The 14,834-nt window shown below is 43.1% G+C and overlaps 1 protein-coding gene across 1 annotated transcript in view; it reads left to right on the top strand.

Annotated features, from left to right (window-relative positions):
• Positions 1–6,635: 6,635 nt before the first annotated feature.
• ZNF800 (zinc finger protein 800) overlaps positions 6,636–14,834 on the top strand; it is a gene marked incomplete at both ends in the record, with an annotated part of 41,950 nt that continues 33,751 nt past the window's right edge. The window contains 2 exons of the mRNA XM_084229494.1: positions 6,636–6,696; positions 10,957–11,052. Of these exons, the coding sequence (XP_084085620.1) occupies positions 6,636–6,696; positions 10,957–11,052 (157 nt within the window). The remainder of the gene's footprint in view (positions 6,697–10,956; positions 11,053–14,834) is intronic.

The raw sequence follows: 14,834 nt of genomic DNA, 5'->3' as shown, positions 1-14,834 counted from the left end.
GTTGAGCGCTGGGTTGTGAAGCTGCCCACAGCCTCTGGGGCGCCGGTTCGATCCCGGGCTGCTCCCCGGCCACTGGAGGAGGGTCCCGCATGGCGCGCAGACCTCTCCTGCTGCCCGCTGCTCCCCTCAGCAGTGTACTTTGGTCCTTCTGCCTGCTCTGCTCCCAGCTCTGGCTCTGGTGAATTCTCTCACCCTCCTGCGCTTCTGACTGTACCCAGTGCATGTATAAACAAACAAATAAACAAGAAATAAATTAATTAATTAAATACATGCCTCTTTAAAAAAAAACAATCTTAAAAAAAAAAAAAAACAACACGGTGAGATACCACCTCACTCCAGTGGGAATAGCCCACATCAAAAAAACCAGCAACAGATGTGTGGAGGGTGTGGAGAAAAAGGAGCCCTCTTCCACTCTGGGTGGGAATGTAGACTGGTCCACCACTATGGAGTTTCCTCAAAACATTAAAAATAGATAAACCATATGATTCAGCAGTTCTACTCTTAGGTATCTATCTGAAGAATACGAAATCAGGGCCTCCCTGGTGATGCAGGTGGTTGAGCACCACTAGCTGTGAAGCTGTCCGCAGCCTCTGTAGTGCGGGTTCGATGCCTGCCGGTGAGGGTCCCACATGGCACTGCAGATCTCTCCTGTCTCGTCTGCTGCTCCCCTCAGTGGTGTATTTCGGTCTGTCTGCCTGTTCTGCTCCCTGCTCTGTCTCTGGTGAATCCTCGCACCTTCCCACACATCTGGCTTGTACCCTGGCTCTTGTAGGGGGGGAAAAAAAAAAGAATACAAAATCACTAATTTGAAGGGATATGTGGATGTGGATGTCTATGTTCACTGAAGCACTATTTACAATTGCCAAGTTATGAAAATAACCTAAAAACCCTAAATGTCATTGACAAAGCAGTGAGTTAAGATGTGGCATAATACACGATGGAACACTGCTCAGCTATGTGAAAAATGGTAGACTCTTGCCATTTGCGATAATGTGCTGGAACTGGAAGGGAAAGTGAAGTAAGTCAGAATTAGAAACACAAATACCAAATGATTTCACTCATGTGTGGAATATAGAGAAACAAACAAAAAACACAAAGGAACATGAAACTTAACCAAAACTAGCCCTAGAAATATGACTGTAGAATTGAGGATACTAGAGGGGGAGGGAGGGCAGGCATGGTAGCAAAGCAGGGCGGGCATCCAAAAGCCTAGGGTAAAGGATTGTGGGTGCTTAGTTGGTGGTATGGTGTGGTAACATATCTCAGGAGGTGTGAAATTATCCCCCTAAATCATATAAAGTATTGTAAACCAATGGTACCTCATTAAATTTAAAAGAAAAGAAAAGCTTAGAAACTGAAGGGCCATGTCTGGGCTGGAGAAAAAATTTGAGGAATAATCACATTTAACTCAAGGCAAAGGGTCTAGATTCAGACCAAGATTTACATCCACACACAGACACCAGTGATCTGTTTCCCTATTTGTAAATGGGATCATAGGTAACCTAGGATCTTTGTAAGGATTCAATGAAAAACTAGAAAATACTTGGTAAATTCAATAAGTGATAAAATTATCATGGAATATAATTAGATTATAACACAAACTTATGAACAGAATTCACGATAACATTTTTTTCCCCATGGAATTCACATAAGTGCTGTCTAAAACGCATTTGCATGGAAGGTATGATTTGGTGCCAAGGCAGTATGGTGCATGTATGGGGTTCCCTGGCCAGCAAGACCTAAGTGCGCCCTGAGGAACATCTTTGTCAGGGATTTCCTGATAGGCAGCTACCTCCAGGGCAGCCACCCAGATGCAATCTACTCCCTACTTCCCTTAAAATAAGTATTTCAGGTAAAGCATTATCATTTCCCTTTTTCCTTAGTATGTTGCTTCCATGCTACTTAGATGTTCGAGATCAATAGTTTAATATTTGTCTTTCTAAATATTTTCTTCCATGACCCTTTCTAAGCTGTCAACTTCTATTTTGGCCCATGCTTTGATTTGTACATAATTATGGATTTAATTGTGTTGTAAAATGTCATATCATATTCAAATTCTAGCAACATCTGGACCCTTATAGATAGGTTCGTAGGAACTGTAATCGTTTGTTCTTGATATTAGATTTTTATACTGTGTTTTATTGGGGTCTATTTAGAAACAGAATGAAACAGACATGAAAGTCTTAAAGAAAACAACAGAATGACGGGAAAAAGTTCAATGAGAAAAGTTAAGGAATCAGTAAGATTTACAAAGGCCGCCAAACTCAGCCAATTAGTCAATTGACTAGTGTTTCCTTGTTTTGCTTTTCTTAATCATTAAACATTCCAAATTAAAATAAGCTTTAATTAGCTGGTATCATTCTTGAAATAATGACATATTGTGATAGACTGTGTACAAAAAGCATCACAATTCCTCCCACTCCTGTATGCCTATGCAACGTGACTTTGTTGTTCCTCCCATGAAGAAGGGGAAACCTATTTCCCCAATTCCTGAATTTGTGCTGGTTTTTAAATTTACTTTGACTAACAGAATGTGGTAGAAGTGATGTATGTAACTTCTGAGCTTTGGGCCCTAAGAGCTTTTCCACTCTGTACCTGCTTGGCATGCTGCCCAGGCTAATCTTGTGGATGAAAAGTTAGAGTTCAGTCAATAGTTAACACTAACAGCCACTCATGAAGGTGCCATGATTTTAGACAAGGCCTGTCCAAATCACTGATACACAAAATTGAGAGCATATAAAATGATTTGGAGGCACTGATTCTAAGGTGGTTTGTTATGCAGTGGCAATATATACTTGTGTGTCAATGCTTTGAATATGAGAGAATAATTTTAAGTTGTAAAAGGTTAATCATCAGGATGTGCTTTCTAACCTCATGGATCAAGAAGTTCCTTAGAACTGTAATATGTCACCTGGGTCGCTGCAGTGAACAAAGGGAAGACATAATTTTTCTGGAATCTTTTGTGTGCAGTGTTTTTAAAGATAGGGCAATAATTCTAGTTGCTTACGAGGTAATACTAGATGATTCTTTTACTGTGGGACCTTTGGCAAATCACTTAACCTCTGTGGGTTTCAGTTTTCTTGACTATAAAGTAAGGTTTACTAGTTTCCATGGTTTCATCTTAAACATCATGATTCAGGGTTCAGTATTTGTTTTGCCCACCTGCACATTCCAATCTTGTCTCTAATTTTTCTAATTTTTCAGAGTGTCTACTAATTACTGACAAGCAATTTTGAGAAGCCTTTATTTAGCAACCATTACTTGGACGTATAAATAATTGCTTTTACTCAGGAAACAAACTATTTTTTATTCATATCTGTTCGTTAGACATTCACAACTCATATACCTGAAGCAATACCTTTTTCAGGTTTATGTTAACTTAAAATTTCATATTCATGTTTAAAATTCATGATAAATGACTCTATAAAAGTAGGAAATGAAGAAAATATTTCCATTTTACAAACATCTCCAATGTGAAATAAAAATCGCCCATAATTCCACTGCTGTCACATTAAATTTTTCTTTGCTTAAGAATATTGCATACAATTAACTGTTACACAAAACATGATCTTGGTTGCATAATAAACACTACCACGTGAATGTGTCATAATTTATTTTTTTAAAAGATTTATTTATGCATACAAGAACTGGGGTACAGGCCAGAGATGGGGGGGTGGTTTGAGAGGATTCACAAGAGTCAGAGCAGGGAACAGAACAGGCAGATTGACAGAAATACACTGCTGAGGGGAGCAGCAGGCGCTGCAGAAGAGGTTTGTGTCTTGTGGGTTGCTCCCTGGCCAGCTGGGGATTGAACTCATGCTGCAGAGGTTTCGGATTGCTTCAGAGTGCAGTGCTTAACCCCTTGCGCCAGCAGAGAAGCCCCTCATAATTTATTTCAAAGTGATTTATAAATGATAGCATTTCATTCCACTTTAGTTTGACGTGGGATGCTTCTTGACATCGGGACATAAAAGTGATCAAGTCTGGGGCCTCCCCGGTGGCGCAGCGGTTGAGCACTGGGTTGCGAAGCTGCCCGCGGCCTCTGCGGCACCGGTTCGATCCCCGGCTGCTCCCCGGCCACAGGAGGAGGGTCCCACATGGCGCGCAGACCTCTCCTGCCGCCCGCTGCTCCCCTCAGCAGTGTACTTCGGTCCTTCTGCCTGCTCTGCTCCCCGCTCTGGCTCTGGTGAATTCTCTCACCCTCCTGCGCTTCTGACTGTACCCAGTGCATGTATAAACAAACAAACAAATAAATAAATAAATAAAACATGCCTCTATTAAAAAAAAATTAAAAAAAAAAAGTGATCAAGTCTGGTTAGTGTATGTGTATAATGCATAGAACCTACAATTCCTCAAAAAAAAAAAAAAATCATTTTTTCCTTTTCTCATCACCTCCATCATCAAGCCGTTAGGAGTCCTCAAGACCGAAACAAAAATCTGCGTTGAACAGTTTTACAATAACACATTCATCAATTCTCGGACCTACCACTAATTTTTTCATTTTGAAATCTGATTTTCGTCACGCGTGTGCGCATCCAAAATACACTTTACAGAGTCTCTCAGCTAAAGTTTGCAGCAACCCGGCGGCTCGCGGGGCACAGCCCGAAGGTGCTCGGCGGCTCTGGGGGCGCGGGTCGGGGAGGCTGTGACGCGAACGGGCTTTTGTCCTCAAAACCTCCGGGTCGCGGGGGGCCGCCCGTTCGCCCCCCGCGCAGCAGCTGCGCATCAGGACCCGCGAAGGCGGCGAGCGGCTCTCGCGGGCCCCGAGCCGGCGCGCGGCTCCGCCGCACTTGACAGACCCCGGCGCGGCACCCGCAGCGTCGCGGCAGGTCGGGCGGCGCGGCGGGGGGCGGGGGGGACCGGGCGGGAGGACGGGGCGCGCGGCCGCGAGACCCCGCTTCCCTTTCGCTTTCCCAGCCCTGAGCGCATCTGGGATCAGCACCCCGCTTCCGCCGCCTGACGGTTTTCCTCCTCGGGACCCGACTTAAACCAAACCCCAAAAGCACCCCAGGCTGGGAGAGGCGCCCCTCGGGCAGGGCCGGGCTAGCGAGCGCCAAGGCCGCCGTTTCCCGTTTCCCCCCGCGCGGCCCGGCTCCGCGGGACCCCGCCGGCCGCGCCGCCTCCACGGCCCCCGCCCGGGCGGCCCCGGCGCGCCTCAGTTTCGGTTCCACCGCGAGCAACAGTTTGGGCGCGGAGCACCCGCTCCCCGGGCGGACGCCGCCGCGCCAGGCCCCTCACAGCCCCGGGCGCGCGCAGCCCGGCGCTTCGGCGCTCCGCCCGCCGGCCCGGCACCGCGGCCCCGCGCCCCCCGCGCCCCCCGGCCGCGACGCCCGCTCCCCGCCCGGCCGCCGCGCGTCGCCTCCCCACCGGCGGGGCCGCCCGGCCGGCGCATGCGCGCGGCGCTCCCGGGCGTGCCGGCCACACTCCCCCCCCACCCCGCGAGCTTGTCACTTCCTGCCCTCGCCCCATCTCCGTCCGGGGTCAGTCAGTCGCTGCCTGTCGCCGCCGGAGAGTCGCCGCTTCCCCCTTCTACCCGCGCCGCCGCGGTAGCGCAGCCTCTTCGGGGAGGGCGACACCGAGCGCGAGGGACTGACTTAATAAAGTTTCCTGAAACAACTACTACCACCAAAAAAGGCCCAAGGTGGGGGGAGACCCCCCTGCTCCCCGCCCCTCTCCACACGCCGGAGGGACCGTTGCAGGTGGAGCGGCGCCGGGGGCGACCCGGGCTCGGGCGGCAGCCGTTGCCCCGGCGAGGGGCGCCTGAGGGCCGGGCCGCTCCGGTTCCGGCGCTTTCGGGGGCGGCGGCGGCGGCTGCTGCGGGGCGGTTCCTCCTGTCAACCGCCCGCGCCCGCGCGCCGCCCGCTCGCCCAGCGCCCCAGCGCGGAGGGACGCCGTGAGCCGCCGCCGCCGTCGCCGCGGGCCGCGGTGAGCTGTGGCGCTTCCGCGTCCGCGCCGGCGGGGACTCTTTGGAGCGCGTCGGCCCCGCGCCCCGCGCCCCGCTCCCCTCGCGCGGCGCGCCGACGCAGCGCCAGGTGGGGCCCGGAGCGGCCTCCCACGCCCGGCTGCGCCCCGCGCCCGCCCGCCCGGCCGGCCTTCCGCCTGGCCACGGCCCGCCCTCGGAGTTAAGTAAGTTGGGCGCACGGGGTGGTGGGGACGGGGGTGCCGCCGGGGAGACCCTCGGCACGTGCGCCGCGGGAGGGCGCGGCGGGCACCGGCCTCCATCGGGGGTTGCCCCTCGGCCGCCGTGCCCGGCGCCCCGCGGGCCTCGGCGCCGGCCGTGCCCGCCGCGCCCCGCGCCTCCGTCTGCGTCTCCGCGCGCGTCCGCCCGGGCCTCGCGTCCAGCCGGCCAGGCCCTCGCCCCGCGCGGCGCGCCGGGCCCGCGTTTCCGGGTGGGGCGGTGAACCTGTGCGGGAGGGCGGCGGGGCAGCCCGCGCGCCCCTCTGGTGTTTGGGCGGCGAGGAAGCCGCGGGGCCCGGCGGGGAAGGCGGAGGGCGGCCGAGGCGAACGGCGCTGCCCCGGCGGCCGGGGTGCCCGCAGGAAGTTCAGGGGAGTGACGGGTTTGTGCTTCTTTCGACAGCCCAGCCGCGATGAAGAGCTGCTCACAGTGAAAGGAAAGTAGGTCGCGCCCACTGAAAATGCCTTTAAGGGACAAATACTGTCAGACTGACCACCATCATCACGGATGCTGTGAACCAGGTATGGCCCTTTCTGTGCCGGTTACTTTCCCCGCCGTCGGAGCCCCGCTGTTCCCTTCCAGTTTTCTTTTCCTCCTGCCCAAGAAGTCATTCCTCAGGAAACAGGCTATCATTTCCCCCAGCGTAACGCCAGTCACGAAGCGAAAAGCTTGTACAAGCAAGAGGTCTCCCCTGTATGATCCCTTGAAGAAAAAAACTACTGCAGGTGTCACCTTAATCTTTTCCACAAGATCAGTGTCTCCGTCGCCTCCAAGGCAGACTGCAGTTCGCAGTACAGCCCCTTGGTCTGGGAATGTTTAAAATTGCAGAAAAGGGAGAAAATATTGTCTTGGTGAAAGTTGTTACAGTTAAACTTCAAAAATTAAAAAGTTTCTCATGCATTTTTATCTCTTAAGGCCAAACAGTTTAGCTCCGGCTGAAAAAAAAAGTTTGTTGAACTCAACTTGTTGGGAGGCTAAGGTTTTGCTAATTACAGCCTTTTAAAAGACAGCTCGTATTGCAAAATAAAGCTCCTGCTCGGTTAGATGAGCTTCATGAATATTTTTAGGATATTTTCTTCAGGGGAACTTTTTCTAGTAGAATTGGCGAATTGAAAAAGTTGCCTTTTGGAACCTCATGAAGAATGCTAGAAAACTTAAATTTGACAGTAATATATTTGACAAACGAGTCATGTTTTTTCTACTCATTGGAGCTTTGATGTACTTTGTTACATACATTTGAAGGTACATCTTACCGTCATTGATTCCCTGGAATCATTGTGTTCCTACTGTCCCAAAACCAAATGAAGGCTATACTATTCTAGCTCAGTAATGTCCAGGGCAGTGGGAATACACAGGGTGAAAAAACATAAGGTCATATCCTCATAGAACTCTTGAGTAGGAAAAGATAGATATAAACATGTAAAGAAAATAATTTATGACCATACCTTATTTCTTGTATTCTGGTAATTAAAGTTTTCTGGGGACTTTATTAAATTTTTCTAGGGTTAAACTTTTAAATATGTGTTGGAACTTTCTGCTGTTTTTTTTTCCCCCATTAATAAGAAACCAGATAAGTTGTATTAATTTAAAGATTTGAAAGTATGTAATCTTTCTTTTACTAAAACTTTTCCTATGCAGTTTGTTTTTCAGACTATCAGGGCAAAAGTTAGTGTTTCTTTGCTGTCTTAGCTAGAATTAATCACTTGCTGTGGAAAGCTAGATGTTTGTTAACTAACAGGACAGTTAATTGCTATTATTTTAGAGGAAGCTATGCGCTAAGTGGGAGGATGTTTCTAATACGGAGAGAAATATATTATGTGGCAGTTTTTTAGAGAGAATGGGAAGAAGATGACTTGATGTTTGAGAAATTGTTTTAATGGACTCACTTTTAAAGGTCTGTCTTGGGTTGGGTTATGAACAGTGGGTGAGTATGGGAGCAGTGTAGCCCAGAAACGGCCTTCATAGAATGGTGAACTTGTAGTGAGGATGGTCATAGAAGTCTGTTAGTGTATGTATCTTCTTATATTTAAGAATGTGTTTTATTTTAGAAATAGAAGATCTCAAACATTCATAAATGGAGAGAATGGCATAAAGAACCTGATGTTGATCATCTCCCTAAGTTACCATTTCATAGACAATCTCTTTTCATCTATTCTTTTCCTCCCCCGCAGTTCTGTTACCCCTCTCCCCCACTCCCACCATGGATTCCTCCATCCTCTACTATTTGTAAACAAATCCAGACATCACATACAGAGGAATCATCTACGGGACTTTTTAAAGGGTAGATGAAACTCTTTAAAAAGTGTGTATTCTAGGAAGTTTGTTCTTGGAAGTGTGTAAAGAAATAGCTTTTGAAAGTCTGGGTTTTTTGGTTGGTGGAGATGCTGGTTTTTCCCCAACTGGTTTAATGACGTGGATGGGTCTGACCCTGGAAGGGATGATAAGATAAGGAATAGGAAATTCTGTAAAATACTAATATATAAAGTTTTCCAGGGCTGAGAGTATGGTTTCAAATGAAGAAGGAATACTATCTTACAACGTGATACAGATGTGTGTATCAGGGGAATGTGTTTGTGCATAATCAGGCTAACCCTGGGATTCTTTGGTATGGTGTCTGGGATATATATGGATTCGTGGTAGTTGTATTCAGAAGGTGGGGAGGGGGGGTAACAAAATTTTGCTCCAGCTTTAAAAAGCACATAATTGTTATGTGGAAGTGGAGGTTAGTATATTATAGAATGTTTTCTGGAGCATGTATAAAATGAGGAAAGGGGAAATTTCCATGTTTTCCCATATCCTGCCATTATTCATTACTATTTTTTCATTCTATCTAGAATTCTTGCCACCTATAGAGCCCAACCTTGAAGTTTTTAGTTCAATACATTTCTGCAATTTCCACCATCTCTTTGTAGCTATTTTTATATATAGCTGTACACCTAAACAGATGTATAAACACTGAAAAAAGGATCTACGTAATCCAAATAGTGTTCTCAATGTATTTATAAACTTTTGCTTTTATTTCTCCGAGGAATTGAATTCTGCTTCTTAGGTTTGGAAAGAATTCTTTTAGTTTTTGGAGTCAGGAAAGCAATAAATTTGTACACAGTGATGATCATGATGATATGGTAGTGGTGATAGAACATTTACTGAGCAGTTATTATATCTCATACTGTTTTAAGCAGTTTACTTACATTTGCTCCTTTAATCCTCACACAGCTCTATGAATTGGGTACTTTTATTATTCCCATTTTAGAGATGAGAAAAGTGAGGTCAGAGAGTTTAACTCGTCCAACTTGCATCTGGTAAATGACAGGAAAAGAATTCCAACTTGTTTTGGATCTGGCGTTTTATGTTCTTAATCATTGCAGTTAGTGACAATATCTGATGTTCTTAAAATGAGTTGTGTTTGTATGTTCTTCATTCATTTAAAATGTCTCAAAATTCTCTGTTAAAATTGAGAACATTTCACTTCGTCCTGAGACAAAATTCCCATTTGTGTATTCTGATGCAAGCAGTAGCCCCATTACCAGAAATACAGCGCTGTCCAAATCCAGGCCATGAGGCACTCGGACCAACATTAATGAAGTAACCTTCCTTGTCTCCCCATACTGAGTGGATAATCCTGTGTTAAGCTGGTAATAGTTGAGTAGAACCTTATAGTATACTATAAAAAGAGGAAATTAGAGTGGCCAGTTTTTCTTCATCACAACTATTTGATATATGATGGAAAAACTCAGTTTTCTTTTTCAGTTCCCGTGTTCTGTTTTGCAGTAATCGAATTTACTACATTTTTATACTGTTAATCCAAGAATTTTGAGAAGCAAGTAGATGGAAGATACAGATCTCTAGATATAAAAATGAAAACTTTTATTTGTAAAATGGAAATACTACTTTTACTTACTTTAAAACTGTTTTCTTTCTAAAATGCACACTTCTAGAACCTAGGCTTGAGGTATTGGTGACTTATGAGCAGGTCGTGAAAAATCGCCCTTACAAACCCACCTTCACAGAACATTTTTAAGTTTTGTTCATAGTCTACCAGACAATTAGTATTTATACAAGTCTCTAATATATACATATTGTAAATTTACTTTCTATCTATCGAAGTGTATTGAAAATAAATGAGGTCATACTTTATAATCTGTTTTCATTGCTTAACAGTGTACTCTTGACGTCCTTTGTCATCAATACATAATTTCTAACAGCCATGAACAATTCTGTTGGATGGTTTATTTATAGTTCCTCCCAAGATACTTTTAAGTTTAAAATTTTTCTCAATTATCTACAGTGTGACAGTGAACGTTGTTGTACAGCTATTATTCTCTTCTCCAGTTATTTCCTTAGGCAGTGGTTTTGAGTTTTGCTCTCATAATTGCCCAGAGAAATGCACTAGATTATCCAGAGCATTTTGGAATAGTTTGAGGTGTGAAGTAACCTTTGCCACCATTGCCTTAGAATTTTGGTTAAACACAATAATTCCCCTTAAAGGGGGATGAAGAGGCAGGCATAAAGTGTATCGACTAAATAATACCAAAGTAGTAAGATTTTTGCATTTGAACATAATATATAGTCTTAAGTAGCCTTAATTTAGCCTTGAACTGAGAATTTCATTTTTCCCCCATTATTTCATTTTTGCCTTACAAAGATAATGGTGAAATATATACAAACAAGTGTGATTGTCATTAACATGATTGTCGCAAACCATTGTTTTACTTAAATAGTAAATGATTTAAATAACCCTGTTTTTGTGGGGATTGGGTGGGTGTTTGTCTCCCATGTAGTTTATATCCTGGAACCTGGAGATGCTCCTTTGTTACAGCAACCACTACAGACATCCAAATCTGGTATTCAACAAATAATTGAGTGCTTTCGATCAGGTATGAATGTTTTAGGATGTATTTTTCAGTCTTCACTCAGTAGTTAAAAATGACCTAGAAATATCTGAAAGTAACTTTTTAAAAATAGTAAAATGTATGTATTGGTTTTCTTTATAGAATATTTTGTCATATTTTAAAAAAGTGAATGGATAACTATTGACTGAATAATTCTGTTGATCAGGAAATTCATTTTCAATACATATTAATGTTACATATTAATTTTTAAAATAACTTAGTAGAATTTAAAGAATTATGTGGTGTATTTGCTGTTAAAATGCCTCTTCCTCTGAGATTCATTGTTATCTTTTGGCATTTTTTTTTTTTAAAGATTTTATTTATGCTTACAAGAGTTGGGGTATAGGCCAGAGGTGTAGGGGGAGAGAGGATTCAACAGAGACAGAGTGGAGAACAGAACAGGCAGACTGACTGAAATACACTGCTGAGAGGAGCAGCAGGCAAGACAGGAGAGGTCTGCTGTGCCATGTGGATTGTTCCCTGGCCGGCCAGGGATCGAACTCATGCTGCAGAGGCTGCAGATTGCCACATAGTGCGGTGCTTAACCTCTTGTGCCACCAAGGAGGCCCTTGGTGTGTTCTTTATAAACTCTCAAAGGGCATAGTAAATTATAGTACATCTTTGTAAGCTGTGGCACAGTAGATTATTTGCTCAGAATGTCTGAGGTGTAACTCATTCTAGATTAATTAACATTTCATCTCCGTTTATATACTCATCTTCCTCACCTGGGAGTTTGTGTCTTTAATCTTTAATATAGAAAAGGGACTTAATCCAGTCTTGATATCATCAGATACATTTGCTTAATTTTTCTTTCCACTAGATTATTGTAATAACTAGATATGTAATATATTGGTGCAGTTGCAACCCAGTGCTTTAAATACATGACTGAGAACTGTTAGAACTCTTATGTTATCAATAAAATCATAGCGTGCTATGTTCTTATGATCTACTCTACCTCTTACAGACTTGGCTTTTCTAAACTCTTGCAGACTGTTCAGTCAATATGAACAGGCAAACACACAAGACACTTAAAGGATTAGAATATCTTTTGTTACCATTTTAAAGCTTACCATCTTAGTGATAATTTCTGACATTCAAAGGGAAAGATAGTTTATATGCAATAACTTTTACATTGATGAGGAAATTTTTGAGGTGCTTGATTTTAAATCATTCTAAAGCTAAATAGCATGTATTTGCTTTATTTTGGGATTCTAAAATGGATTGTGCCTTAATCTACAATGAACCATTTTTTATATTTGAGTCTCTAAGATTCACTTCTTAAACTTTTTAGTTGTAGTCCTCATGGCATTGCTTTTATATCTATTTAATTCAGTAAGCTTTTGGTGTGTATCTTGTGCCATGGTTATGTTGCTTGGTGGTGTAACCTATTTTTGGATGTCATTTTTAATTTTGATAATTGCCCTTGGTTAACAGAAATAACTATAGAACAAATTCTTGATAAATGCAATTCAAATTTTGCTATTTGGGATAGTTAAGTATATTCTGGTATAACAGAAGAATGGTTAGTTTCTGATTGTAGTAAGAGTATCAGCTACTTTTAACATAGTACTTTGTTCTTAGATCATGGAAATGAAGATATTAATTTTTTCCATTTAGTAATGTTCCTTGCTATAGGTTTGTTTTTAAAATTCACAGTTTGGGATGAAGTTTACTTTATACTGCTACAGTTCATTATATTATTTGATTAAGAAGTTAGAATTGGTTTATTCATAAATGCTTTGTCTTGTAAAAAGTACCTTTTCAACAAAATCCTGTATCCAAAGCCTGTCTCTCTCCCTTGCACACATTCTTTCTCTCTCTCTCTCTCTCTCTCTCTCTCTCTCTCTCTCTCTCTCTCTCTCTCTGTGTGTGTGTGTGTGTGTGAGAGAGAGAGAACCTTGGAAGGTGAATATTTAAAATTGAAATTGTTTTCTTAGTGCTCTGTGGTCATGTCTGTTTTTTTGCATTTGCCATTTCTTTATGCTAAAGGAAGGGGCTTTGGAATGGGTAATATATTTTTAAAAAATTCCTAGTTGAGGGAGGAGCAGATAGTGACAGGAACGGGATAGAATAGCATCACTGGAGTTTTGGTGGAGAGTGAGTGTAGCATGTGCACATGTGGAGGTCTGAAGTTGTACTTCCAAAATTATATCATTTTATATAAACAACTGAATGAAAAAAAATTAAAAAAATAAAATGTCCCCAGCAAATTTGTCTTTTAAGTTATTTTTATTTTGGGCAAATACTGAAAGTATACCTTTAATTGTCTAAGTATCTGATATTTTAAATTAGAGGTGAGTTTGAAATATGCTGAGTGGTTAGAGAAACTAATTTTGGTTTAGAAAAGGAATTTTTAAATTTCATTAATGTGTAAGCAGTTTTAATTTCCTCAAGATAGTAATTGCTCACATATCTGGATAATCTAAAATCTGTTAAGGTAGCTCTTCTTTTGCTGAGGTATTCAAGCTGTGGCTGACTGAGCCCTTAGGAGGATGGGATGGATGTTCGGCCACATGAGTAGAGTCTAAGACCCCATTCACCCTGAGACTCTTGCAGGTTCCTCCCAGTTCTACTCTGCTCCTAAGCATGCCTTCTGTGACTCATCTGTTTGTTGGCTCTTTCCATTACAACTGGATTACACATTTTGCATTTGAAGAACTATTCAGGTGGTGGTATATGTCTGACAGATATTTGAAGATAGAATTCCGAAGCCCATGATTTTGTTCTTGTTAACCTACAGAGACAGTCAGATTGGGCAGTGGAAATGTGTTAGGGTATCTACCTTTATGTTCAAGTTCAGCCAGTTTTCTTTAGCTGTGGTATCATCTCTATTTAAGTGACTCACCTATTCCTGCCTATACTGGGCTGTCTATGACCTGGTTTTCATACCCCAGCTGGAAGTTCATAAAAACCTGAAGAAGTCATTGACTTATAATTTAGATCTACCACCCCATGTATGCTGTACTGATTGTTTGACCTGCTTTGACCTATTTTCTTTGCTTTTGCTTAGGGCTGTTTGCATGACTTTAAATTACAAATCTTACTGACTTCTAGTATCTCTATCTTTGGCTGCTTGGTTTATAAATTTCAATAGATTTTTCTTTTTGCAGTAAGTAAAAATTTTTTTTTTTTGGTTTAGATAAATGATGAAGCTGTGCAAAAGGATATGCAGAAATACAAAAATAAGTCCCTCTATGGTCGACTGCCCCAGCCCCCGCCATTTCTCTCTTGCTCAGGCAACTACTACTGCATGGCTTGTGTGCCCCCCCTTTTTCTCCCCAGAGAATTTTTATACGTATATAAACATGTTCCTTATTTTCACAAATGGCAGCAAACTCTGCACTCTGTATGTACCTTCGCTCTTTTAACAGTACATTCCACAATAATGGAATTTACCTTTCCGAAGTAGATGCTTTATTTTTAAAAAAGGCTCTTAATTTGCCCCAATATATAGATTTTCTACTCTGAAATCTCCTGTTAAGTGACTTAAGACATGCTATTTGCTTTCGATTTCTGGTTTTAGGTACTGCCTTGACTATACCTTGCCCTTTCTAGAGTCTTACCTTGCTGTGTTAGCCCTTCTAGGATCATGTCTGGGACTTGGTGTCTAAATTTCCCTCCTTTCTGTTTAACACTTTTATTTTAGCCTCTTTCCTTCTTGATCTCCCTCCCTAGACTAAAACAAAATTTTAAATAACAACAACCAAGAAAAGGTATACTTCTGTGAGATATTTATTGCAATTGATTTAATGGAGCTTATGGTCTCA

The sequence above is a fragment of the Talpa europaea genome (genome assembly GCF_964194135.1).
Source record: "Talpa europaea genome assembly, chromosome: 3".
Taxonomy (NCBI): Eukaryota; Metazoa; Chordata; class Mammalia; order Eulipotyphla; family Talpidae; genus Talpa; species Talpa europaea.
Note: the sequence above shows the minus strand (reverse complement) of the source record. Positions and strands in the feature narration are given on the sequence as shown.